The sequence below is a fragment of the Notothenia rossii genome (genome assembly GCF_949606895.1).
Source record: "Notothenia rossii genome assembly, chromosome: 1".
NCBI lineage: Eukaryota > Metazoa > Chordata > Actinopteri > Perciformes > Nototheniidae > Notothenia > Notothenia rossii.
In genome coordinates, this window is record NC_136912.1 from 13,777,436 (window position 1) to 13,805,093 (window position 27,658).

General features: G+C 40.6%; 1 protein-coding gene across 4 annotated transcripts in view; it reads left to right on the forward strand.

The window, feature by feature from the left end:
• The window catches only part of arhgap10 (Rho GTPase activating protein 10), a 48,958-nt gene that overhangs the window by 3,805 nt on the left and 17,495 nt on the right, over nt 1-27,658 (forward strand). For all 4 annotated transcript variants that reach the window (XM_079671623.1, XM_079671624.1, XM_079671622.1 and 1 more), the window contains exons 2-17: nt 10,538-10,633; nt 11,075-11,136; nt 12,436-12,507; nt 12,730-12,831; nt 14,808-14,918; nt 15,105-15,209; nt 15,840-15,969; nt 16,610-16,716; nt 16,880-16,974; nt 17,948-18,029; nt 18,666-18,708; nt 18,803-18,871; nt 19,345-19,419; nt 22,861-22,945; nt 25,005-25,063; nt 26,596-26,701. In XM_079671623.1, the coding sequence (XP_079527749.1) occupies nt 10,538-10,633; nt 11,075-11,136; nt 12,436-12,507; nt 12,730-12,831; nt 14,808-14,918; nt 15,105-15,209; nt 15,840-15,969; nt 16,610-16,716; nt 16,880-16,974; nt 17,948-18,029; nt 18,666-18,708; nt 18,803-18,871; nt 19,345-19,419; nt 22,861-22,945; nt 25,005-25,063; nt 26,596-26,701 (1,399 nt within the window). The remainder of the gene's footprint in view (nt 1-10,537; nt 10,634-11,074; nt 11,137-12,435; nt 12,508-12,729; nt 12,832-14,807; nt 14,919-15,104; nt 15,210-15,839; nt 15,970-16,609; nt 16,717-16,879; nt 16,975-17,947; nt 18,030-18,665; nt 18,709-18,802; nt 18,872-19,344; nt 19,420-22,860; nt 22,946-25,004; nt 25,064-26,595; nt 26,702-27,658) is intronic.

Sequence of the window (27,658 nt, forward strand, 5' to 3'; positions counted from 1 at the left end):
CTCTCATCATCCGGTCTCATGAGGAGAATGTGACCCTGTGTTTGGCTCTCCTCTCCATAGAGATCATAAGAGACAGCCCGTCACTTTTCTTCTTCTTAATCTGCTTTGTTTGTGGTTTGTAGCTTTGCAGCTCAGACACTTGTTTTTGATTGGTGAGGCTGATTTGGAGACGCTAAGCTGTGTAATGCTCTCTGTCAACTATGGACACACCATGATATCCAACACCCAGCAGTGGTAACAATGATTTATAGCATTCTGTACCAAACACAGTCCGATTGAGTCTAGTTTAGAATGTAAAATAAATGATGTGGCTCAAAAGATTTGATAAAAATTGCATTTTAGTCTACTTAAACCTTAAAAGTGGAGACGCACTCGTTGTTTTGTGTATATAGTATATGTATCAAAATCCCCAAATAACTGTGGTTCCTATAGTGTATTCACTTAAAGGTCCCAGGCCATTTCTACTGATCATATTCCATTGTTGAGGTCTACTAAAATATATTTAAATTGTGCAATTTTCCAAACTCACATTGGTTTCTCATACAGCATCTCCCCCCCCCCCCTATGAGCCCAGTGGCCGTCTGCGAGACACAGCGAAACCCAGCCCGAAACACACCCGCAGCCTGGCTGGGAGTTTGTGTGTGTGCCCAGGCTGAGTTCCGCGGTGTCTCGCCGACCCCACACCAGTGAGCCAGCTCACGGTGTCCCGCTCCTCGCAGCAGCGAGCCTCGCTGTGTGTGTGTGTGTGTGTGTGTGTGTGTGTGTGTGTGTGTGTGTGTGTGTGTGTGTGTGTGTGTGTGTGTGTGTGTGTGTGTGTGTGTGTGTGTGTGTGTGTGTGTGTGTGTGTGTGTGTGTGTGTGTGTGTGTGTGTGTGTGTGTGTGTGTGTGTGTGTGTGTGTGTGTGTGTGTGTGTGTGTGTGTGTGTGTGTGTGTGTGTGTGTGTGTGTGTGTGTGTGTGTGTGTGTGTGTGTGTGTGTGTGTGTGTGTGAGAGTGAGAGTGAGAGTGAGAGAGTGTGTGTGTGTGTGGATTGGTCCGGTCCGGTCCACACGTAACGGCACTATACCCGAAATACGCCACTATACCCAAGAAGTAAACAATGGAAAAAGAGAAATGTCCAACGAGGCGTTCTGGGGCAGCATAGACAGGTCTTTTCTGTGTTAGAGTTTTACTTGCTACAGGGTGTACTTTGAGGGTTTGTGACTCTGCAGACCGTTTACATGCATAAAAACCTTCATAACACACAAGGGGACTGGTAATAACCAGAAAAGCATGACATGGGACCTTTAAAAACACAATCTTTGTTTGGTACATATCCTATCAAAAATTCACACCATTATCATTTCAATATCTTTTTATATATAATAGAATTTGAATAATGATGCAGTATGATAGTTCCCTCTAATATCATGAATCTTATCGCAGTTGCAACATTAGTACAAAAAATGGCATTCTTCTCATCATTCCGCCCTAGTTAGGAGTGTTCCAAAGGCACTTGTTGATCTCCACATCCCACTCCCCTCTCAGCCTGTCAGTGACTGGAGGATGTCCCTCTACGGAAAGTCCTTGGCTCTGAGAGGAAACTTTATCCCCGGGCCTCGACCAAAGAGCCGTGACATGGAAGTGCCCACTAGAGGAGCAACATGCAGATGTGCTTCTGTTTCAGAGGGTTTCCCCACAGGAACTGTGCCCCGTCGGTACCCTCTGCCCCACCCTCACTGTTGTTCTTAGCAAGCGCATTGATTTCTCACTCGTAGGAAATATGAACTCTCCTTTTTTGATTCTACTCATACTGTTTCTTTTCAACCATGTTCTGTCATCGCTGCAATCAACTGAACAGTACAGTTGGAAGGCGTTGCTTTGGGGTCAATCATTTCCACAGCTGGACTTCCTTTAGTAAACTGACCGTTTGGCTTATTAGGCAACACATGATCTGTTTGTGGTATTCCTCACTTTCAGTTCCACAAACCCAGCCATGAGAAGGTCTCTCCTCTCTTCAGGCAGACAGGTTGGCCTGCCATGGTGTGCTTTGGCTCACTGCTGCTCTCTGTAATCACATTACTGCTTCTGCCAAAGAGCCACATCACAATCTTTCATTAAAATCGCATTAGTACAAGACGTGAAGTCATGTGGGAGGAACGCTTTTCATCTCTCATTCCATAAAGAATAAGACCTGCTATAAAAAGGATGCTGGATGGCTCAACTCTGCTCCTTTTTTGGTGCAAGCACAGCTTTGAAACTACATGAAGCACCTTTTGATTGCATCGCATGATGAGTTTTGTTGTGCCAGCTAAAGACCCAGATGGTGATAAAGCTTCCATGAGCCAATTGGTGATTATTGACAGGATACTGCTAAGCACAGCCTCACCCTACAGACTTGTTCTGAGAATCAGGAAGTCATGAATGAAGTCATACTTTGTGGGCAGGGGGCTAGGGGAGAGAGGTTGTTGGAGGGGAGGGGAGTGTGGAGCGGGGATTTGGACTGGAAAAGATGGGAGGGAGGAAGAGGAAGGACTGTGGAAGGGCCGCTGTTCGAGGGCCTGGACCAGGCAAGCTTTGACCTGAGTGGCACATGTTATGAGACTGTAGAAATCATAACAAACATCAAGGCAACAGGCGCCAACGAATACACTGTGGACATCTTCAGCAGCTGAACTCTGACATAAACATACCTTTTCTGTTTGTTTTGGGGAGAAAATCTGCAACAGCAGCCAAATGTTACATTTCCTGCTTTAAGGCAAAAGGTTAGTAGAAAACAATTCAGATAATTGATGGTAACTATCTAAGGGAATGGCAGAAACAACTGTTTTGTTCTGACAGGTGCCGTTAGTTTAAAAAACATTACTTTAATTAAAAAAACTTGCGAGACTGATTAAATAAAATATAGTATCGTATACATTGTAATATTTAAAGCATCACAGCCTGAGTTTGTTAGCATAGATAAGGATTGACGGTGAAAAAGAACTAATACTGTACTTAGGAAGCATGTTGGTTCTTCACTCTTAAGAAAGAAAGACAGCTTGGCAAGAAGTCCATGTCTTGTTTTCTATAATTACTCCAAGCCATTGCCTATTTAAGTTACAGTTGAATCAAACAATTTGGGTATTTTAACCAACAGTTCCTGCAGTCACTCCATATTTGGGGCATATTGACCTTTAATATCATATTAAAGGTCAATATATTAACCTTTTTTTCAACTGACAGTCAACTGATTGTTGAATTTATTACATTTTCACAATTTATCACAATCATGACCTTTGTTCTGACGGTTGAATTTGCATGACAATTTGAGCTAGAGGTTCATATTGATCTTGGGAACACAGTATGTTACAAAACTCGAAGGTGCATTACGGGTGCATTTATAAAAAAAGATAAATTCAATGCTAAGAACATGATCTTCTTAAACATATGTGATTTTGTTGCTGTCTCTTTTCTACAGCAGTCCACATCTGCTTTGGTTTGTGGAGCTCCATAATAATAACATAATAACCCTCCCCATTATGTCATCTTTGTTTTTCCTCCCACCTCCTCTGAACATGGGCACCAATGCGTCACAGAGCTAGCCATTTGTTCATGTTTTTCCTATAACAATCGGGCCTCTGATATCAGATGTACGTAAGGTGAGGACTGTATGACTCCCACGCTGAAGCCGGTAGACCGGGCCCTCTGGCTTTCTGCAGAGAAACCAGCCAAGTTTGACAGTTCCCAGGTCTACTCTGAAAATGCCTTGCTTTAAAAGGCAAAATGCACTGTGTGTGTGTGTGTGTGTGTGTGTGTGTGTGTGTGTGTGTGTGTGTGTGTGTGTGTGTGTGTGTGTGTGTGTGTGTGTGTGTGTGTGTGTGTGTGTGTGTGTGTGTGTGTGTGTGTGTGTGTGTGTGTGTGTGTGTGTGTGTGTGTGTGTGTGTGTGTGTGTGTGTGTGTGTGTGTGTGTGTGTGTGTGTGTGTGTGGTATTTCTATCTTGTGATAGTTCTTTCCTCCACTACAGCAGCTATCATTTCAATCTGTTATGCAGACCTCACATCTGAAAATGTTGTTTATCTCCCCGCTGATTGTATCCAGTTGATCTATGATGTTCCCGCTTCAATACACAGAGACATAAATGCTCTTGCTATTTGTTCCTCTTCTAAATGTTGCCTCTATTCAATTAGCACCGGAGCTTCATGTTAACGGATAACATTCATTCTTCATTTTTTATGTAATGAGGTCCAAACAGCTCGGCCTCATATATTCTCATATTAACTGTCCTCCCTGCAGTGAGTTAAACATGCGACCCGTGTAATCAGATTGTGGATGGGTGTGTGCACCATGCTCAGTGCACCATGCTCAAATGTGGCTCCAATAAAGAGCTTGCAAATCTATCCCTTGACATCACTGTTCTCGGAGAACACACTAATTGTCCACAGTGACCGGAGCCCGTATGCTGTCTTTGTTTCGATACATGATGCCATTCATATTCTAATAACGTGCAAAAGCAATATGTAAAAGTAGAGAAAGTCAGAATTGGAGTGTAAATTACAATGCCATATTTAGCAGCCCTATTACATTCCTAAATGTATTACGTCGTACAATGGGGCAGTAAAACATTATATGACTCTTATCACACCTTAAAGAATGCACGAATGGCATTGGTTTTGAGTGTCATTATACCATCAGCTCTTGATGATCTTTTACGAGAGTGAAGTTAGTTACACTCTTCCTTGACTTTACTGCGGACACAACAAAAAAAGCCCCTGTGTCGAGGCCTTTTTAGGTCGAGGTTCAGTGTAGTGTAGTCAAAACATGTTTTTACTATGTGTAAACTGAACTTTCCACTCTACATACAAGCGTGTTTTGGGATCACACTGCTGGTGACCAGCAATAACTCCATAACGGTCAGTGATTATTACCCATAATGCTAAAAAATGATACGGTAGTATAGGGTGAACATTGAACTTAGGTTATGATGTGTCTTTGCTCGATTCAGTAATATAACTCATTACAGAACTTCAAACACTAAAACTCCTGCTTCTTTGAACAACAAAGACAACAGACAATAACATTTACCTTTTTTTAGTAATAACATGAACATGTGCTGATGCTTTATTGTTGTTTGTAATAAAGCTGTTGGAAAAGATATCATAGTAGAATGAAGGCAAACAGAAGAAGATCGAAAAGCAGTAGAAAAGACATCAATAGTAAAGACAAAGCATGAGTATAAAGTCAAAAGTATACAACCTCTTTAATGTGTTTTCTTTCAAAGCTTTGAAGCAGGGATTTCAAAGATGACAGACTCCTCTTCCCCACGTTCCTCTGGCAGACTGCTTCAAAGCACAGAGAGCTGCAGAACCTAAGCCACTCTTTGTTCAACTTTCAGGAATCCTTAGAAAGGCAAACAAAAGCTATTGAGTTGCAGCAATTAAAGTACATTTTTTTCTAAATGATCACTAAGATGGGGTATAGTAATGAGAAACAGCAAGGGGCCTAGGAGTAAGCCTTGGATTCACATGTAAACCCATTCAAACACAGAAGGAGAAACAGGACCAATGGGGGCATTGGAAAGAACTGGAAAAAGGATATTGATATATAGTTCTGTACTGTGTGTTGTCTAGGGCTGTCCCGAATACAATTTTTCGGGGGGGCGGGGGTGCGTAGTAATCAGCAGCGAACCGCTTCAACACATGTATTTTGGTGTATTCACGGCATTCATTTTTTTATTATACAGTATTGTTGTTTTATAGTCATTAACCCAATTTGTGTTCTTTGAAATTGAAAAGTATATCGCATTGTGTTTGTTACTTTCGTTGCAGTTGTGTCTTAAGTGTAATTTGGCTTGGCTTCCTATTTATGGACATGCTTTTATTTTAAAGGAGAGGTAGCGCTGTTGACAGGAAGTTGTTGTTGCTTTGGTAAACAACGTGACGGAGATTAACGGAGAAAAGTAATATCTACATATAAAGACGGAGAAAGTAAACGATAACGTTTATGGTTAAGTGTTAGCACCCCCCGAACAAGCTCTCACGTTGATATTGGAGATTTCAATCAATTCAATTTGGAAAAAAAACGGGAAAAAACAAACAAAACGAATATCAGAATAACGAAATTGAAACCCGAATACTAACGAATATTCGGATATTCGTCATCACATGAAGTCGTTATGCTGCATGTGGTAGCAAACTTTTACTTTAATTAAACATCCAACAGAAAGTATTCATTTGGACTGAAATCGTTACAGGTTCTGATATTAATCAAAGCATTTCATTCATTTTAATATGCTATAAGTGGCTTATTATAATGAGATGTCCATGCTGTTAAATCCAAGTTGTTTTTCTGCCATTACACAGTATGCAAAAATGGTATGTACAGCACAAAACAGGAGGAGAAAATACAGTGTTTCATTGATGTTGAGTTTTAAACAGATTCTTAACACTCAATGTCTTTATGTTACAATTGCCTATAGTATGGACAATAACACGAGCAGTGGTGAAATATGATCATATTAGTCCTAAAGTCATGCCTCCATGGATAAAGCCTGCCAGTTTAAATCAGTAGTGGTATGATATGCTATCCAATGGAAATATGTCTTGCCTCTGTCCTGCTTGGTGGACTCTGTAAAATGATAGTGTCATAGACCATACTAATAAAGGATGGTTTGAGTTCTCTGCACTCTTTCCACTTGCTGCAAATGAAGACTATTGCCTACAGCAGAGTGACCAGAATCACCTTTTATGGACTTTATCGTCCTGCCTGCATTTGAGCTGTGTGGTTTGGATTCCTTCTAGATTTCACCCTCACTTCAAAGACAATGACTCTACTCAGCATAGCAAGTGTTTGCTTTCAAAATAACGACCTTATTTTTTGCCATACCTTTATTTTGAAGATAATGCCCGTAACCCGTACTTCAAAACTCCCTCATAGCGGTTTATCAGGTTGTGTTTACACCAGATAGAAGTCACCTCTGTCACAGAAACAACAGGAAAGTGAAGAGCTAGTAATGTATCTGAGCTTTTGTTGAAAGACACACATGTATTATATAACTCTCTAGTCTAAAATAGTGCATTCTTGCAGGAACTCGCATCTGATTATAAGTTAACAATAACAAGGGATCCCATAATGCTCCTCCCTCTTCTGAATTCACCAACATACTGTTTTCAGTGAGGTGCCTGAGGCAGAGGACGTAACACCCTACCACTAGTGTTTGTCAGTCTCTTAATGTCGCTTTGGCAGTGGCCTGTTTTCTGTTTACTGTGTCTCTGTGGTAGCCGAGCAAAGAACAGATGAAGACCCTCTCCAGGCACGATTTATAATCTAAAGTCAGGTCTGTGCAGTGTCTTGCAGAAGTTCATGAGCCAAGAAATGAGCTATTAGCTGCCATACACAGGTTATGAATCCTTTTTGTTTTGCTTACTGTCATTCAAATATATTTTTTTACATTCAGGGGGTAAAGAAACTGTGTCTGATTTGTTATTTTAAGTAGCAAGTCAGCTTGCTCTTATGTGATTGTACACATTTCTTAGGCCTTTCTTTTTCTATTTCAACTTTTAATTTCTGAAGAGCAACAATGACCTCACTCACTCGTAAAGAAAAAACCTTTCCTCCAAGTGCTATATTGAGACCTACTTAAAGGACATACAAAAGACTGTGATACACAAGCCGTCCCATTGTCTCGGTCCCTTGGTTTCCTGTGGGTCAATCATTTACACAAATTGGCTTAAGAAGTCAACTGCAGGTGTTTGTTTGCCTGTTTTGCTTGTGTGCTCTGGGATTGTGAAGATTTGATATTGAGCTGAAGAGCAACTAGCAGTAGATGTCTTAGGCTGCAGCCACACGGACACGATACGGGTCGTATCCGCTACAGTTCTCTATCAGACGGTTCGGCCACATGAGGCCGACAGGGAAACGCAGAAACGATAACGGGGTCCCAAGGTGGGTAGATCTGCGGACGCAACGCTCTGGGGGGCCAAGAGGCTCCGTACGCCCTATACGATCATTTCCTGATAACGAAAATACTGACGGGCTGTCGGGAGAGGGGGAGGAAAAGAGAGGCTCCGTGTATTATTCTTATATTATTATATTATTATATAGAGTCGTTATTCATGGTTTGATTGGCTAGCGCTTGTACTGTCAGATTTGCATAAACGGGATTTGATTGGCTGACGCTTCCACCGCAGCTTCAAAAGTTGCACATTGCTCAACTTTTGAATCCTGAAAATCCTGCAAATCTTCGCTTTGCTTCCCCACAATGCAGTTCGGTGAAAAGCTTGGCAAAGTGACGTCAGCCCATTCAAAGTGAATGGGCAGAAGCGTTGGAAGATTTTTTTAACGCTTCTGTGTAGACGGGCCGTTACGGCTCCTACACACGGCGGCGTGCGTTGTCGGTTGCCGGCGGGAGGGGGCTGAAACTCGACCAACAACCAATCACATGAATCTCCCGCCCCAGACACACGAGCATGCGGTTTGATTGGCTAGAGCTTGTACTGGCATATGATTCGATTGGCTGACGCCAAGGCGTCAAAAGTAGAACATTGCTCTACTTTTGCAGCGAGCACCGCGAGAGAAGCTACGCTTTGCTCCCACAATGCAGTTCGTCGAATCGTGACGTCACCACATTCAAAGTGAATGGGCAGAAACGTTGAAGCGGCAACTCACGCCGCCGTGTGTAGGGCCCCGTTACTGTTTGAAATGAAGTGTTGAGACAGAAGCTTTGCCCTTTGTGCCAGGCTCAGGCAGACCTTTTCCAACAACACCTCTCACATGTTTGGGCTTTGCACCCTGCTATAGCTTTAATCCATAGCATGTGTACACACACTGCTCAGAGAACCCGGAGTGGGGTATACATGGATAGAAATAAACAGGGCAAATAAAACAAACGTTGTAATTACATTTTATTGTAATCTTTATTTAAAAAAAGCCCACATTTGCAAAGGTCGAGAGTAATTGTTAAGTTATTGAAAATACAGGGCTTTTTCTATAAAATATCGGAATATATTGGATGGCCTCTGCAGCATTAAGCTAAGCCTGATTTCTAAGTCACAGAGGCTCATGTATGGCCTTGTGGCCCAATATGCATAGCTGCAACATTCCACTTGAAATCCAGTCCAGGACCTTTGTTTGTGAACAGAACATCTATATAGTTTACCAATGGGTTCATCATTTTTTTAAAGGATTTCTTCAACAATGAGGGAACAAACTAATGTATTTTCCTCTGTTGCAAAACTGTTCTGGTTTTATATGAAGCAGTTTGATAAAATCACTCCTGAAAGTAATGACAGCTATTTCTCATTAATGTAACCCTTTTTCTTATACTGGAAAGACCATGTCGATTATTTAATAAAATGACTGTATAAAATATGATCTCATTAGTTGCAGCCCTAAATTCCAGCCAGCTGTGGAGTGACTCTATAGCAGATACAGATGTGTGCAGAGCTCTTTTCAGTTTTATAGCCCAGTTTAATTGTTCCCAATAGAGCCCCAACTATCTGCCAAATCCAATGACACTGCTCCTCAGTATACTGCACAGCTCCAGTCTTAAAATACCCCTGCCACATTTTGTCATGCTTCCCTAGGGGACGGCCGTGGGTCAGAGATCCCACCTCAGGGAATCTCTTCACTGTTTGGAAATAGACTTGTTTTGCTGTGTATGCAAGGGCTGTAGAGGACGCTGGACTTAAATATCATTTATTTTTTCAAAATCTGAAATAGTTTTAATGCAGATCCAGGGGATAATTCAGGGTTAGCTTACATGAGTGAGCGCACACCTCAGAGAGAAGATCAGGGTCTTTCCAGAAGGTTTAGGCCTGTTTTGTTATGAAATCCTCTCTTCTGCCTCTTTACATCTGGCATGAGGAGCTAATCAGCAAAGATGCTGGTTAGTTACTGCTTTTGTTTCTTTCATTTGATAAAAGCTGTGCTATACATTTCAATATCAGGTTTACTTATGCTAAGATGGCAATTTGTTTTTTGTTTGTCATCTGTGCTGTAGAAACACATCAAAATCAATATCTGAAAATAGTTTGTGGTATTAACCAAGTACGAATATACTTTAGTGGTTTTAGTAAAAGACCATACTTACCTGTGTTGCTAATGCTTGTTTAAGGATGGACTAAGCAGTGACTGATATAACAGTACATTACATTAGTGTTATATCAGCGGGACAAGACAAACATACTATATATAAACATACATTGAAATGAATTGCTTATATTTAGCAACCCAAAGGTATACCATCAACTTTTCTCTGAGGCTATCAAGCATCCTACTATTTATCTTCTGATTATTTGTGTTAGCTATGACTGGCAAACAGATGATTCAATATACTTTGCTCTCTTTTGGCATGTGCTAACTTGTGGTACCTGCCCTCCGAGTTTGACATCCTGTTCGTCCGACTGCTTACAAACAGGATGTTTGCAAAGTGGTTAACTCTGTGTGAAGCATCAGACATCCTTTTCTCGATTGCTTATGTTTTTTTATTTTTTTTGTTAAGAACATTTAGAAAAAATATATTTAGCATTCTGCATCCTTTTAAATGCAATGATTGTAATGTTTTTTCTATTTTCTTGCAGAGCTTGGGATGGCACAGCGAAAGTTCGCGCAGAACCTGGGAGAGTTTCAGTTTGAATATATTGGCGATGCAAAGACGGATGATGAGAAGTGTATCGGTAAGTGTGGTTTCACCGCCTCGCATGATGGAAACTAACCACTAGGCTTTGTCACCACTGTGCAGACTTGCCCTGTAAATGTTTATTTACAGTTCTTTCTCCAGCAGCAAATTAAGAGCAGTTTTTGATGTGCACCTGTGTTGGGAACAGCTGTTAATCATTGTGTGTGTGTGTGTGTGTGTGTGTGTGTGTGTGTGTGTGTGTGTGTGTGTGTGTGTGTGTGTGTGTGTGTGTGTGTGTGTGTGTGTGTGTGTGTGTGTGTGTGTGTGTGTGTGTGTGTGTGTGTGTGTGTGTGTGTGTGTGTGTGTGTGTGTGTGTGTGTGTGTGTGTGTGTGTGTGTGTGTGTGTGTGTGTGTGTGTGTGTGTGTGTGTGTGTGTGAAATAATGAGTCAGGCAAAAATAACTGTATTTATTACGATGATTGATTTTTTTCTTCTTCAGATGAATCTTTGCAAGAGTTCTCTTCATTCCTCAAGAACCTCGAAGACCAAAGAGAGCTGATGGTGAGAGCAACCAGTTTGAACCTGCTTGAAAGCCAGTGGAAATACCTGTGTGTCTGTGGTGTATTGCACATGGATTGTTTAACCTTGTCTGCTTGCAGTGTGTGCATTGCCAACCAGCCTACACCTATTACTGCCCATATTTGGAACTTGCATCTATTAATGTCTGCCTCTGTCATCTGCCAGAGATCCAGACAGATACTCATAATATAATTTCCTCCAATGTCCAATACAGCCCAATCATCAAGCAGGCAGCACATATCCGTTCCCTTGAGAGCGTATAAGTATTATGGATAGTGTTCAAGCAGTTCCTCCCTTTGTGCCTGTCTAAAGGTCACTGTCACACAGCCTGGGAGTGGCTGCAGAAAGAACAGAATCCACTTGTCCGCTACAATATAGCCCATTAAGACACACCACCATAAAAACAGCTCCTGCATCAAGAGCGTCGTCAAGGTTGATAATTTGTAAACCACTGAAATCACACAACCAATATGGAGGAAGTTACAGATTTATTAAAGGAAGCCTGGTTTTAATTGTGACGAATCCAACCCTGAAGTGTTGTGTAAGTGTCGCTATGACAATTCTGTGATAAAAGACATGATGCACCCTCTTGTCTTGTGATTTATTTGTGATCTGTAGATGTTATGTAATACACTTGTAAAAGCTCCTCATTTGAAGATTCCGTAGTAGTTTGATGGCAAGAGATAGTGTTGAATACTTTCTTAAGAAATACATTCCTTTTCTTCTGACAGAGATAAACAATTGAGTGTTTGCTACTTTCCATGAGCAGTCCTTGTGTTGTAATGTCTGTCTGTAGAGTCTGAGGTTAGGGCCCATCATCAGAAGCCGACTGAGATGACTGTTGTAGCGCCTGGCTCAGATCATAATGGTAAACACCCTGCTCAGCATAGTGGGATGACATCACAGTGCAAAGTTAGGAAAGGTAGGATGGCTGTGCAGGCACAGACATGTCTTACAGCCAGCATAGCAGAAGCACTGGAGGAATGAGGAATAATCCATTCATTTCATTACTGGAAGAAAAAAATCTATTATTCACAATAGTTATTAGGGGTGTCACAATTCCCTAATACACAATTGGATTTGACTTTTGGTTTAAAATAACTTTTAAATTGTCACTCCATCAAACAACCAATAATGATGTCATTTAGTACCAGCCATTCTTTACTAGTGTCAAAACAAGCTGGAAAAACCTTTGTGTCACACAGTATGAAATATCAATGGGGGTTTTCATTGACTTGCGCTATAATGAAGGCTTTATTATGTTCTCCGTTCCTTGTTTAGATGAGAAACATCACAGAAACCTTAATGAAACCCCTGGAGAAGTTCAGGAAAGACCATCTTGGTGTAGTAAGGGTAATGTATGATGTTTATTTGTTCCCAACATGTGTGGTTTAGCTCTTAGTTGATCCATTTGTTTGCTTGGTGTACCCTAATGATTCTTAACAAATCCATATTTTACAGTTGGGTGGCAATAGCAAATGAATTGTACCAATAACAGTCTTGACTCCTTTGTCCTCAACATTAATCAAGTTTTTTTGTTTTCCCTTTCTGCTTTTACTCCACTATCTTTCTAAGGCGGAAAGAAAGAGGTATGAGAAAGAAACGGAGAAGTACTACAGCTCTCTGGAAAAGCTTCTGAATATGTCGGCAAAGAAGAAAGAGCCCCAGCTACAAGAGGTATTTATCCTTGCCTAAACTATCCAACACATACATGTGACATGCAGAAAAGCAATTCATTATGAGGGCAAAAGAGACAAAACAGTACTTTGTTTAGTTTGAAAGTCCCTGTTTTTGATTTCGGCCTCTGGTGCCATGGGGGAAGTGCCTCGCTGCAAAGCCTTCTGGACCATGTGGGTTTCCACTAACATGCCTTGCAGCAACACTTTTCCTGGCTTGTATCAAAAGGAAATGTGTGCTCACGCAGCTGTACTGCCAAGGTCAAACTTGATTGCTGTAGCTTAGGGAACTACAGTACCATGACATGGACATTTTATATGTGGAGGATTTAGCAACCTGCACTAAACTATGTTTTTTTTCCATCTTGTCTTTGCCATGCCATGTAGCCATTTAAGGCTTACAGTACCCATATGTTGTATACACAAGCAGTGAGGACACTTGAAGTGGTTGACGTCATGACTGCTGGCTGTTCTGTTCTCTGTGACTCCTGTGGAACACCAACATTGATTTCAATCCGACTTGAATAAATAGACCCTGTGATTTGTTCCTGGCCAGAACACTGCCACAGTTTTAAATGCAACTCGATAAACAGAAGCATATATTATGTAAGTCAGTATGTTAACTTAGGCCTAACATGCTAATTACGTTATTGACATATTATGTAATATATTGACTGACCTTAATAATTGCTGCTGTCCCCGATGTTGCCTGTTGTGTTTACATACTGTACATTTTTGTCTACATAAGAATGTCACCAACATTGTAGCCAACACGAGGATAGTGTCATACAAGTAAAAGACCATTTCATTTACGGTTTAATAAATCTTTTATTTATAATTTCACACAAATTCGTAATATTCTTCAAATGCGAAAGTGTTGACTTGCATTATTGGTGACTATAGTACCATAACCTAGGTGAACTTAGATCTTACTCAAAGTGTATACAAAGTGACACTTATCAGTAGTTGACTTTAAGTTTGAGAGGATATCAGCCAGTTATTCTCCTGTAGTAAGAAGGTTTATTACGTATTAAAGTTGCTTTAGTTGTGTTACATTACAAATCTTGGTATACCGTAATAAAGTATCCATTTATAAATGCTATATTGTATTCCTTCTATATATTCAAGCATTGCTACTCAGCAGTTCTTTGATGTTCACTGTACTTCTGGGATGGCACAGTAGTCTGCGTAGTGCTCTCACAGCAAAAAGTAAACAAATCTCCCCCGCCCCCGTCCTGCCCCCGTCTGGGTGCTCTGGGTGCTTCCCACAGTGCAAAGAAAGGCAGGTTGCTGTAGATTAACTAGCAACTCTAAATTGCCCCATGGTTACAGTTGACTGTGTCCTCTGTCTATACACGTCAGTTCAGCAGAGGGAACTTCTTTTGTTGCACTTTCGTTAGTATTCTTGAGGAATTTTTTGAGTATTTTGTTTTGCTGTTACAGTTTTTGGGGTATTTCAGTATATACAATTTTCATCAGATTCAAAAGTATAAGGACAGAGGGTGTTGTATGTTGAAAAGATGATGCAACCCTCTGAGACAAACCTGTTATTTTGAGCTATATATAGAACAATGTTTTGAATATTTGGTAGAGCACTAACCAACCAACCAACCAACCAACCAACCATAATATCCCCTTAGCAAGAATTTGACCAGCTAAAAGTCTCATTAGGATGAAAATGCAGCACAACATTAAACACAAACAATGCAAACAAGCATATACAACTTTCACGCAATCTGAGTTAAAAAGCAAAATATCGAGTTACTATGAAATACCAAAAATAAATAGTTATAATGAATAAAACTGTTTATAATTGTTGAAACAATTTCAGTGAAAGATTTATGAGAGATCACATTAGAACAAACAGCATAGTGCCATAACAGGGCAAATGACACTGTCGCAGTGATCCCAATGTTTCTTCTTTGCTTCCATGCGTTCCTCTGTAATCATCGCTGTGTGTGTTCTCCACCTCCACAGGCAGACCTCCAGGTGGAAAACGTGAGGCTGCACTTTCAGGAGGAGTCACTGGAATATGTGTGCAAACTGCAGGAGATCCAGGAGAGAAAGAAGTTTGAGTGTGTGGAGCCGGTGAGTGACGCAGCTCGGTGTCAGCACTGACGTGGCTTTGTCTTTTTAAGTTGAATGAAAGTGAAGGGCAGTATAGGATATGTCACGCGGGGTTAGAAGGGATTTTGATATGAGTTTCTCTTTCACTTGCTGACTCTCTGGATTAACATCTCTTATCATTTGTTCCCTGTGTTGTGATCTTTCTAGATGCTGGCCTTCTTTCAGACAGTCTTCACCTTCTATCATCAGGGCTTCGAGCTCGCCAAGGACTTTGACCATTATAAAAGAGCTCTGCAGATCAATATTCAGAATGTAAGAAGGTTATATCTGTACTCTGGGCAGGATGAGACAATGACATCAATTGCCTCTATATGTGATTTACCTTACGAATAGAAAACATGTTGAGCGTTATACGATGAGGAGGGAAAATGGAACAATCTTACCTCAAGGGCAGAGAGGGCCCATGTAATAAAACCTTCATAACAGTTTATAAAGTTCCCATGGTACTTAAAAAATCATTCCTACCTAACATTAACAACACAGCTCCAAACAGAGCGTCATGGACCTTTGGACTTCTCTCTCTGTCTATCCGTCAGATACAAGTCCAGAATGTACTTTCCTTTTCGGCTCCATTTTGGCCACCAACTCCTGAGAAAAGATTCTGATACCACATCATGTTTGACCTTTTTTCAACCGCATGTTCACTAGCTACCTCCATCGGTTTGGTTTCTCTTATGCAGTGCCATTTCAGTCATATCTCGGTTTCATTCTTAGACTCAGATAGCTACCAAGCACTCAGCTGATTTCATGGGAATAAAAGGGGTTTCCAAGGGAAGCTCATAAGTTTTGGTTTGCAGCGACCTCTCATTAGCAAGGTCGTCCTACCTAACCGCTGAGCATCAGGAAGTGACTTCCTGGAGCATGTGTTTGCTTCCTCTCCAGACGAGGAGTCGATTTGAGGGCGCGCGGTCAGAGGTGTACGAGCTGATGAAGAGGATAAAGGACGCACCTCAGGATTACAGGCAGACCAGCGCTATCAGCTTCGAAGGCTACCTCTATGTTCAGGAAAAACGTAAGACCTTTTTATAGTCCTCATGTATTTTAATATTGGGAGTCATATTACGCCCATTCATAACACACACTCTACTGCAAGGAAATAAAGTCAAGGCTAGAACACATGACAAACTCTCCAGAAATACACCGCCCTATGTCAGGGTCCAAAGGGGGTTTTGAAAAACACAACTTGTTTTTTGTACTTACTGTATGTTGTTATTCACGTTATCTAAGGTGTTCTTGTGTGCAATTCTGGACAGAAAAGTTATGTTCTTTCATTCCCAATATGAATAAAACATCCATGTTGAAATGCAAATCTAAACAGCGTCATGCAGTCTAATGCATCTGCAGAATATTCCTAAAAAAACAGACCATGTAAAAGAGTTGTTATTTTGTTGAATGTGAAGCTTCAATCAATCTGCAGGTAATTCACTTTTTTAAACCATTATTTGTTTGGTCCATGTAAAGCACCACATATTGACCAAGTCCAAGATAATGTCTAAAACACAAAAAACATTCAGTTACATTTGATATAGTGAGAAAAGAAGGGAATATATATGCAGTATTTGAGAGGCTGGAAACAACATGGTTTTGCATGGAATTGTACTTTAACGTCACAGCTCCAGTTGAATGTCTGTTTCGCATCCTTGTTTCCCCAGGACCACCTCCCTTTGGCTCAAGTTGGGTGAAGCGTTACTCCACGTTTGTCAAAGAGCAGAAGATCCTGCACATGGTGACCTTTGACCACAGATCTGGTGGCAAGATTGTGAGTAGTCATAGAACAAATAGCATCTTGGGTTATCAATAGCAAACTATTTCTATCATATCTCGGCCACTTTGCAATGTTTGATTTTTCAAATGCTGTGCTATCTTTATTACTTTGTCATTACAACATTCTGTACAGTAAAGTTTGGTCTTTTTGTTTTCAGGGTGAGACTGAGTCCGTCACGCTTAAATCCTGTCTCCGCAAAACGACAGACGTGTTGGACAGGAGGTTCTGCTTAGAACTCGACATAACAGACCGGTACGTCACCACCTGAAACACTGTTTTCACATAAACACTGTATTTGTATTATGCTTGTAGTTACACTTATTAATTTGTCCGAGTCTAAATGTCACATTTCGTTTTTGAAAGTTGGATGACTCTTTAATATCAGTTTATTATTATATATATATATATATCATTATTATTATTAATTAATTAATAACTAATATCTCCTGACCAAATAAGAATGCTATCTCTGAGGGGATATTGTTATTGTTATATTGTTGCCCCGGTTGGCTGGGTGTGGGCTATGGAGTGGGTGGGTAGGTGGGTGGGATGTAGGATAGAGGGATGGGATTGAATTCATCCGAAATTTTGTGCAAGCTGAATTGTCTTCTGTAATGTGTTGTAAATTGAAGATTTTGCAATAAAAAAATGTATGATAAAAAAATATATATATCAGTGAAAACAACGAAAACCCATGTGCCTTGTCCAAAGAGCACATGTATGATCTGATATTCCACATTAACAGTCTTGCTAAAGATCTTAGCTCCTCACACTCGCTGTTTCAGTTACTGCTAAGTGAGTTGGATTGCAGAGGGTAGGAGAGCAGGATTTGTGTCGGAGGGCTGCCCAAACACACTTAGCTTGGAGGATTTGTCACACCCTGCTGTGCCCTACAGGAATAGACACCTAAGTTTGTCTTAACTTAACTCTACCCTGCCCTTTTTCTGTTGTATAAATAGAAAAGCAATACCCCACATTTAGTATGGAAACACGAGTCCTCACATTCATTCTGATTGAGATGAGAAACCTGATATCCGCCTGGTCCCATGTCTCATAAACCAGCTTGGATGACTAATAGGGATCACATTTGTTGCTGCACTTCAAAGGTGCATGTGTCCTGAACTAATTTGATCATTTTGATATTGACACTGTCATCCCCTAACGCCTTACTGTACTGTTCTTCCCAGGCTTTGTCTAATGTTAATGTGGTGTGGTGTTTTTACAGGCCCGGCACTGTGCTAACAGTACAGGCTCTGTCAGAGGATGACCACAAGTTTTGGATGGAGGCCATGGGTGGCAAGGAACCTGTGAGTCAGCTGCCTGCACTCTGTCATCATCTACCACTCACACTCTACTCATGTAGCCTCACTGTATTCGGTTTCACTGCCGTCTTTTTACTTCAATACACTTCCATATACCTGCAATTCCCTGCCTTACACAAGGTCTGAGCATACTTGATCAACTTGAAATAGTCATGATGATGATGATGATGATGATGATGATGATGATGATGATGATGATGATGATGATGATGATGATGATGATGATGATGATGATGATGTTATCAAGTTCCCGTCAGCAAAAACACGTGGGTTTGCTATCCTGGCTCCAAAATGGTGGAATGAGCTCCCCATTGAAATCAGGACAGCAGATAGCTTACACATCTTCCGACGCAAACTGAAAACTCATCTCTTTAGACTCCACTTCGAGCGATAAAATTACTAACAAAGCACTTATATACTAATAAAGGGCTGGCTTTCTAAATGCCAGTTGAGTAGCACTTGAAATGTTTGGCTCTATGAAACCTGATGTACTTATATGATTCTGTTTTCTTAAAGGTTGTATCTTCCTGGTCGAATGCACTTATTGTAAGTCGCTTTGGATAAAAGCGTCAGCTAAATGCAATGTAATGTAATGTAATGTAATGTTATCTTCTTTTACAGTTTGGACACTATCTTGGGAGGACTTATTCCAAAGAAAGAGGAAGTAAGACATCTAGTTGTACTAGACTTTGTATCTGTAAACGCATATTAGTAATTCTCTTAACAGTTGTTGGTTTTTGTTTGTCTTCCTGCTGCAGTTGATGCCCAGCTGGACGAAGTGGGTTTGAGTTTTATGAAGAACTCTATCAGCGCCATAGAGACGAGAGGTGAGCTTCACATATGTATATAAAGAAAAGCTCAGTGTTAATTGGAGGATACTGTATATGACATGAGAATTGGTGCAGTATCGTTATCTGTTCACAAGGGGGCACACTTGCTCCAACATTGAAACAAGGCAGAGTGGCAGGTACTGCAGGAAGTGTCACTGCATATACTACTAATGCTTTGACTGCGTCGCACTGAACTTCTTATTCAATTGCCCTCAGTGTTCTCACGCTCATCTGACCTCTTTTCCATTGGGGAAAAACGGTTTTACAAAAGTCACGCAACATTTCTTTATGCAAATGTTTATCTCACTGAATTGGATTGACATATTCTTATATCTGATATATTGTTTCCATAAACACAAACACGGTTGTCGTTGTGTGTATGTATATCATATAATATTCTGTCCATTTTTCAACTTCATTAAGATGAGTGCTATACAAATAACGTTTTTTGTTTTTTTATTATCTATCAGGTATTAATGACCAAGGCCTGTACAGAGTTGTTGGGGTATCCTCCAAGGTCCAGAAGCTCCTCTCATTAATGATTGGTAAGTCAAATGATTGTCTTTTCTTTCTGCCTTTGAAATGTATTTTGCATAGAGAGTTCCCGTTAAGAGCTTAGTCAAATGTACAAGCTATACTGCACTTTCTCTGTGATGTTAGGTTGCTCGCAGTGAATTGAGTGTGTTGACATAATGGATGTGACTGTCGAGTCGATATTAAAAAATATACTTCCTGACAATCGGCCCATGACTCATCCCAACATGTCCCTTTTAAAGTGCAACAAGTGCTTGGGCTTATCTAAACTTTAATTAATTTAGTTGAATATCCCCCAGACAGCCAGACAGCACCCCTCCTGCCCTTTTTGGCTTTTGATCCATTAACACACCCCTAAAAACTGCCTCTAGCACACGTGGCTGGCTTAGTTATCAGTCCATTTGCTCCGTTTCTCTCACTCGTCTTGAATCCCTTTCACTCAAGTCCTTTTTCTATCGAGCTTGTCCTCTGTCCTTTCTATTGCTCGCTGTCTGCTCTCTGGTTCCCTGCCGTCTCTACCAGACACCAGCTCACTTTCAGCTCTGTGTTCAGAATGACAACAAACTCAGGCAGCCGTCAGCCTGTCTCAGCTTCCTCTCCAAATCCAGCCCCACCACGTGCCGACTCATGCTGTGGACTCCATTAACACTCTGCTGCTGCACTCTTAAAAGTGTTTTAAAGCCAGAGTATAGTGAAATAAGTGTTCAGATCAGAATCAGAAACAGAAACAGGTTTATTGCCAGGCAGGTTCACACATACGAGGAATTTGACTTGATGTCATGGTGCAGACAAAAAATATAAAACAAGAAATCTAATATAAAACAAAAGATCTTTAAGGACACCGTAATAAAATATAGTTAAATAGCAATAAAATAAAGCAGTCATTTACAAATAGAATGCTATGAATGAATTATAGGATATGAAACAAGAAATATGTGCAGTAAGCAGTATGCACATTGTGTTCGTCTGTGAGCTTGACATTCCACATAATATTGTGAATAAGGGGGAAAATACAGATAATACTTACACTTGAAATGTTTGCTTCACTGCCTGATTATTATATGGCCTGAAACACAACTTAGATGTTATCCATCTACAAAAACCAAAACGTTTGCAGACCTTTCATGCATTCAACTGTTCACAGTGAGTGGGTGCAGTGAGCTTTAAACCCTTAAGAAAGACTTTGGTCCTCCCACTCCTCCTCCTTTTCATCCCTCACCCACCGACATGGCCAGGGTCCAATCAGAGAGGACAGTGATAGAAAACAAGTTTCCCATCATATACAGTCAAATCAAAGAGAGCAGCACCTATTGAGTGTCAGGAAACAACATACCAGGAAGTACAAGTGGGCTGAGGCATGAGAGTAAGGGTTGGATGGGATATGGCTATCACAGCTGCTGAGTAAGACGTCTTAGTTCTATAGATATACTTGCAGAGCGAGGCACATTTGAGGAAAGATGTGATGAATGAACTACCTGTTCAATTCCACGTTCTCATAATTTAGACCGGTAATGAGTATACATTCATTTGTCCCAGAGTGCTGACCCAATGCCTAAAATGTGTATGCTGCTTTCTTCTTGTGTTAAACAACATTAATTCAAAACAAGATTTTGAAACCATGATTGATGACTCTTGAAACACAGTTTTCCACTCGCCCTATAGGCCAGTGAGAGTCCAGAACCCACAAGAGGTTGCAAAGCAAATCAGGTTATACTTAAACAAACTAACCTTGTACACCCCTTTGTCAATCAAATGTAGTGGCTCTGCACGCCCTCTCTTACAGGAGGAGTTCAAAGCTGGAGAGGGGAGGGACCCGATATTATTTTGACTTCAGACAGTATTTTCTGAAGGACATTAATATTGTTGCACTTGCCGCTGCTAACATTAAGCTTACAGAAATAGTTACATATATAATGTAATAAAGAAAAACTGGAGGAAGAGAAATCCCTTAATCACAGCTTGATGCGGGCGTGAATTTCAAAAACATTTAAAATCTATATTTGAAGCATACAGGCAGCTTGGTGGGCTATTTAAAAACAACAAGGAAATACATGTGGTCATTACCTACAGGAAGCAATCAGTGATTAAAGGAGAAGCAAGTAGACATTCTCATCACTGCACCAACCTGTAAAAGCACATCCTTTTACCCGTTGACACCCACGCTTCATCTTTTTTAAACTGTTGGTACAATTCAACATGTCTACATCACACCTGTCACATATACATGCATTGTTGTGATTGATGACATTGCAGATATCTACACTTATTTATTTAATTGTTTTACCATCATTGCATGATATGATGTGATATGATGATATCTGGTATAGTTGGAAACAGTTTTTCAAGTCACCTCTGAGTTTTAAAAAGTGTGCAATGGTCCATCCATGTTCTCCTAGTTTACCAAACTCTTCCTGCATAATGGATCTGTATAGCAAAAATGTTTTTCACCATCTAACTGTCCCATGGGAGCTGCAGTTCCAACTTTAGATGCTATGCTACAGCCACCACACAGTTATGTAATCCCCCAAGGGGCTTGATCTATGCCTAAGGTAAAATAACAAAGCATTGTATATTTGGACCTGCTTCTGCTTTATGGTCAGCACTGCCATAATCAATGCTACTCCATCTGCTGCTGCCAAAAATGTTTCTGTGTGTCCTTGACCTACAAAGTGTAAGCCTGTTTGTGCTAGAGCAGACTTTAGAGCCTGAGCAGACACACACACACACACACACACACACACACACACACACACACACACACACACACACACACACACACACACACACACACACTTACTTGCAGAGGCACCTTGGCTACAAACACTCCTTAAAAGCATTTGCTTCAGACGTTGATATTGGACAAGCCATTCTGTGGACAGAGAAGGTTGAGAAACACACAATCCTCCTGACTGACTAGAGTGCTTGAATGAAATGAAAATGTCCATGTCAAAGACCAGCTAACACCCACAAAGCTAAAAGTCTGCGCGCTGACCTGAGCCCTGGACAGTACATGTGTCTGACTCACTGACACATTGCACTTCCACATCCTATTTAATTCATCAGAGGTTACTTAAGGTGTCACTAAAGCCGCCTGAATTCTTCAGCGCAACACGGGCCCAGAGTCTCCATGGAGCTGTGGAAGTAGTGAGGGATTAATTAAACTTGTAATGAGTGTAGAAACAGCAGCACCCTACAGAAGATGTGACTTTCTTCCATTTCCGCTGAGGTTCGACTCCACGCCCAGGGCTGGAAGCGCTGCTTTAATCCTCACATGGCTAATTACAAGTAACATATTTATATTACATATTTTGGCTCTCTAGGCTGCCCACAAAACCACAAAGACTATTTCGCTGCTTCATGCAAAAACAACAGTTAGCTTCTGCTTTTTGGTTGTCTCTTCGGGGTAATGTCATTTTCCGTAAAAATATGTTTCTTGATTGTGATTCATCCAGATGAGACGAACATTGACATGGATCTGTCCACCAGCGAGGACTGGGACGTGAAGACGATAACCAGTACACTGAAGCTTTATCTGAGGTAAGGATCTGTGTGAGGAAAGTTACACACACTCTCTCTAAATGTGAGCCGGCCGTCCTATGAAACTGAATATCCTTCATGTTTGGACCGTGTTAAATGATAAATGATATTTTTCAATATTTTCTAACTTTTTATGTTTTGCAACGCGATAAAATGTGAATTGATAATTGAAATACTCCTTAATTGCAGCCCTAAAACTACACATTAGGCATTGATATTGTTTATTTGCTCATACTTTCTGCTGGGATCATTTGAACTCTTGCTGTCACGCTAACTAAACTACACCTGTGCTCGATGCATAGATAATTCAGAGCTGTGTCTCGAAGCAAATCTACATCTGACCTGAGACGATCCCAGGGGTTAATGCTGGAATGTTTTCTTTCTATATCTTTCTTTTGATGAACGTGATGACTCTGTTCACTTGAATATGAAACATTTAATCCATTCTCGTCTCTGTCTTTTTGCAAAATGAGTTAATTATGCAAAGTGCTTTTGCATAATTGACTCCTTGAGAGGTCACATTGCTTACCGTGTGACTGTTCGGCTTTCACCAACTTCTTCTTGGTTGATAGTGTGGGGGAAGTTCAAAGATAAAAAATATAGCATGGTTTCAAGAAGCTGAGACATTTTCTTTTAAATGCCATTTTGTTTTACAAATTGAGTTGACTTTTAGAGCCAAGATGTATTTTCTGTGTTGAAATGTACCTGTTTTCATTATGAACAGTCAACGTACTCAAAGGAAGCTACAGTACGTTACAGTAAAGTCAATCAACAGTTTTTAAACAATTCATGTTTAAGGCCCATCATCAATCAGTTCTGTCAGGCACCTATCGACATTCCTTTTGAATGACTACTTGTTTTGATTTACCTTCTCTTCAGCATTCATAGTTAAATCATGGTCATTAAGTTACATTTACTATAAGATGTTAAGAATAGATGCACAGATTGAATTGGCAAATTGAGTAGCAAAATATGAATTATGATCAAACAGCAGTATCAGCAGTTATTTATTAAGTTATTGTAAGTAATGTAATAGACATTGCTAAAACGAAATAATAATTCAATAAAGATCAACAATGCTCTTAATGTTTGTTTTCTTTATCTCTTATTTTTACTAATGCTAACTAATTGCGATCATGAAATCACAAGTGTTTTTTAAATTATATTTTAGGTGAGTATTATCTAAGATAAGGTTGTGTTGTAATTGGCTCATTCTAAGCCCTACACTATAGAGGGGCCCTATTATGCTAATGTTCAGGTCATCATTGTATTTTGTGCCTCTGCTTCGACATTTTCCTCATACTGCCTGCCTGTGCTGCAGCACCTCTGTTACCCCTGAAACCAGAGCCCAGCCTGCTCTGATTGGTTAGCTTAGAGATGTCCCGCCCCTTGGCCTTTCACGTTCAATGTGTTGGAGCGCTAGCCAATAGAAGTGAGAGGGTTATATGGTGATTTAATTATGTTACGGAAGTAAACAAAGAAGTCCAATGGAGGCGTTTCAGGCAGGGGAACTTTGATCCTTTGCAGAGCAATTCCAGGCACAAAAACTTATATAACAAACTACAGGAAAGGGAAAACCCCCAAAACTAAAATGTTTAAATCACAGTCTTCTCTTGTTATAACTTCCAAATTAATGTAGACTAGCCTTCCTGTGTCAAGCCAGCAATACTCACTGCTACATGTTCAGTGTTTAGGCTTACATATCCATATTGTTATGTTACATTAAACCCTGCTGAGTGTATCTCGGACTTGTCTTTAACATTGTGTCTGGCCTGCTGGAATAACGCAGGGTCAATCTCCTCAGTTTCCTCTGAGGCTAAGTACCTTTGGCCAGTGGCCAGCTGCAGTGTGGAAGTACCTTCAGATGAACTTGGTTATCTCAACGTGTGCACCATCTAATTCCATCCCCTGGCCCGGCCACATTAATCATTGCTGTGTGCAGACCCTATAAAACAGTGTGCCGGCTATTTCTGGCCCCTCTCGCTCACTTCAACTCTCACTTCTCAATCCAACCCCCCCCCCCACCCTTCTCTCTGCCTCTCTCCCTCTCTCTATGTAGGAGCCTTCCTGAGCCATTGATGACCTATGGACTTTACAAAGAGTTTATTAGCCTTGCAAGTAAGTTTGATCACCTCTTATACCATCACTTCATCAGAGTACAGACTGTAATAAGTGTGCATCAGTTTAGGCTCTGCAATCCAATGGTTGATTGTTATAGAAAACATGCAGTCAAGGGAAAACGGTTAGATCACTTTTAATAACTTTCTGTACGTTTTCAACCAATTCTTTAAAGGGGTTGTAGTGGTCAATCCTCCAAAGTAAGGGACTCATAGTCTGAAAGCTATTGGTCTGTGTGTGTCTTGAATGCTGATTAGGATCTATCCACAGTTGTCCTCATTTTTAGACTCAAACAGTCGACAGATTCCTGTAAAAAACTCTAATGTTTAATACTATACCTTTATGTCTCCTTACTTGGTTTCAGAAATCTGCACTCCCAACATCTGAGGACACTGTTTTAAATGAGAAATGTGAATATATTTGTTGTTGACTCCCAGGGATTACAGTTTATCCAATCTGGTTGACCAAAACGCCTTTTAGCTGAATAAGCCTCAGACATACATTTCAGACTGTTTAACAACACCATGTTTCTGACAATTATTAGCATCTTAAGAAGCCCATATTAGCTTACTGCCCATCTTGATCTTATTTCCACCCGTTCTAACTTGACACCAAAAGGCCATTAAATGTGATAGCGAATAGGTCTAAAATAATCAAAATGCTGTAATTTGCATGCCCTCAAATGGTCCAGTTTGTGACCTCAAACAGCAAAAAGACACATTTCTTTCGCCCACATAACATCATTTATATGGCAAATGTTTTTAAAGCAAGCCAAGACTTGAATCTTATTACAACAAGTGCTATAATTGGATCAGGTTGACATTTTTATCAGGCGCTCGCAATGCCCTCATAACAAGGGGGAAAAAATGGATTAGTGATGAATATATTTGATGGATGACAGCACCCATAAGCAGCTTTTTTTCATGTTTAAATCCTTGTCGTTCCCATAGTAATGATGTTTTGTGTGTCTGCATATGAGTATGTGTTTGTGTGTGTGGGCGGTCAGATGCCCATGTGTGAGGAAATGTTTAAGAGATGATCTTGGGGGTTTTAACACAACCCTTTTATACCGTAGCGACAGTAACGTAAAGCTATCTCCTTCGCCAGCATAGTGGCTCCTGCTGCCAAATGTTGGAGGCTTCAGACCATATATCACTTTCACTCCTCTTCTTCAGTTATTTAAACTGCAATGGATCATCCTCATATCCTTATACTTGAGGGTGATGGCCTCTGATCACTGTGGCCTTAAAGTTTGGTTCCATTTTCAGTTTTTCCTAAATGTATCCAAATATTTGATAGGACTTTTATAGTCTTTAAGGGACTATTTCTTCCACAAAATAACTTTAAATCATGTGTCTGTAACCTAAATTGCCCGTTGCTCACATTTTCATTGCAAACGTAGAGACATGATGATACAAGATATACAGTTTGCTATATGTGTACACTATCGATCGCAGCTGATTTGGCCCTTTGCCACCAGAGAAATGTGTGTAATTGAATGCCAGTGCATGGCTGCTTCTGCGTTTGAACAGAGGGCGGTAGTCCAGAGTCTCGCATCCAAGCCGTCCACTGCCTGGTCCACAAACTACCGGAGAGGAATCGACAAGTCCTCGGGCTGCTCATGAAGCATCTGGCCAAGTGAGTGTTCATACTTCCTTGGTCATAGTTCACCCAATCTCCGCCCCCTCTCTCTCAGTTCTCTCGCTCCGCTCTTCCTGTCTGTCTCCTCATTCTCACTCCACATGCTTTTTTCTCTCTCTCTCCCTCACTCCCACTCTCTTCACTCCCCCTTCCCTGCTGTCACTCCATCTTCTCTCCGTCTACTGAGTGACTGCTGGGAAAGAAAATCAATGCCACAAGCAGCTTAACTTTCCTTTTTTTGCCTTTTCTTGGGTCATTTTAAAATTATTAAAAGTTGTAGAGGGAGGATTGTGTATCCTGTTCGGCATGCCGTTGTGCAGCCCGCCAGTGCAGGGAAATTAAATGGACCTCTCAAATTAAGCCCTCTCTTGAGATTACTCTATACACCCCTGGATAAACCACTATTGTGCATCACTCCATTTGTGAGATTAGATAGGAAGAAAGATTTAAGAAATAATGTTCGCTAACATTACAAGGTTTTACCTCAGCAAGCTTTTTATATAAACTAAATATGAGCAAATTGAAGATAAGTAAATAATCCCTCTTCCCTGAGGCAGTGAAAGTCTGGTGGATCTTATTTCATAGAAACCCGCTGCAGAATCAGGCTCTGGTAAAAAGGCAGCGCTATTGAAATTGAATTTGGATTATCCAGCGTGAAATTCTCCAGACTGGAGAGAGTCGGATATTTTTCTGAAGTTGGCGTGTGTGCATGTCCTGCAGGGGAAGGAAGCAAAGCCAGAATTTCACACTCCTATCTGAAATGGTTTCAGAGATGTTATAAATGTGAGTTGTCACCAATGTTTTTGTCTTCAAAGGCATCCTTTGAAGCTATTTAAACTGTCTCTGCTGCTCTCCTGCATATCATCACATTTTGAGTGTGAAATCTCTTCACCTGTCCGTTTAACTTCTTCAAATTCACTCTTTTTCTACACTTTCATTGACCTCCAGAGATAA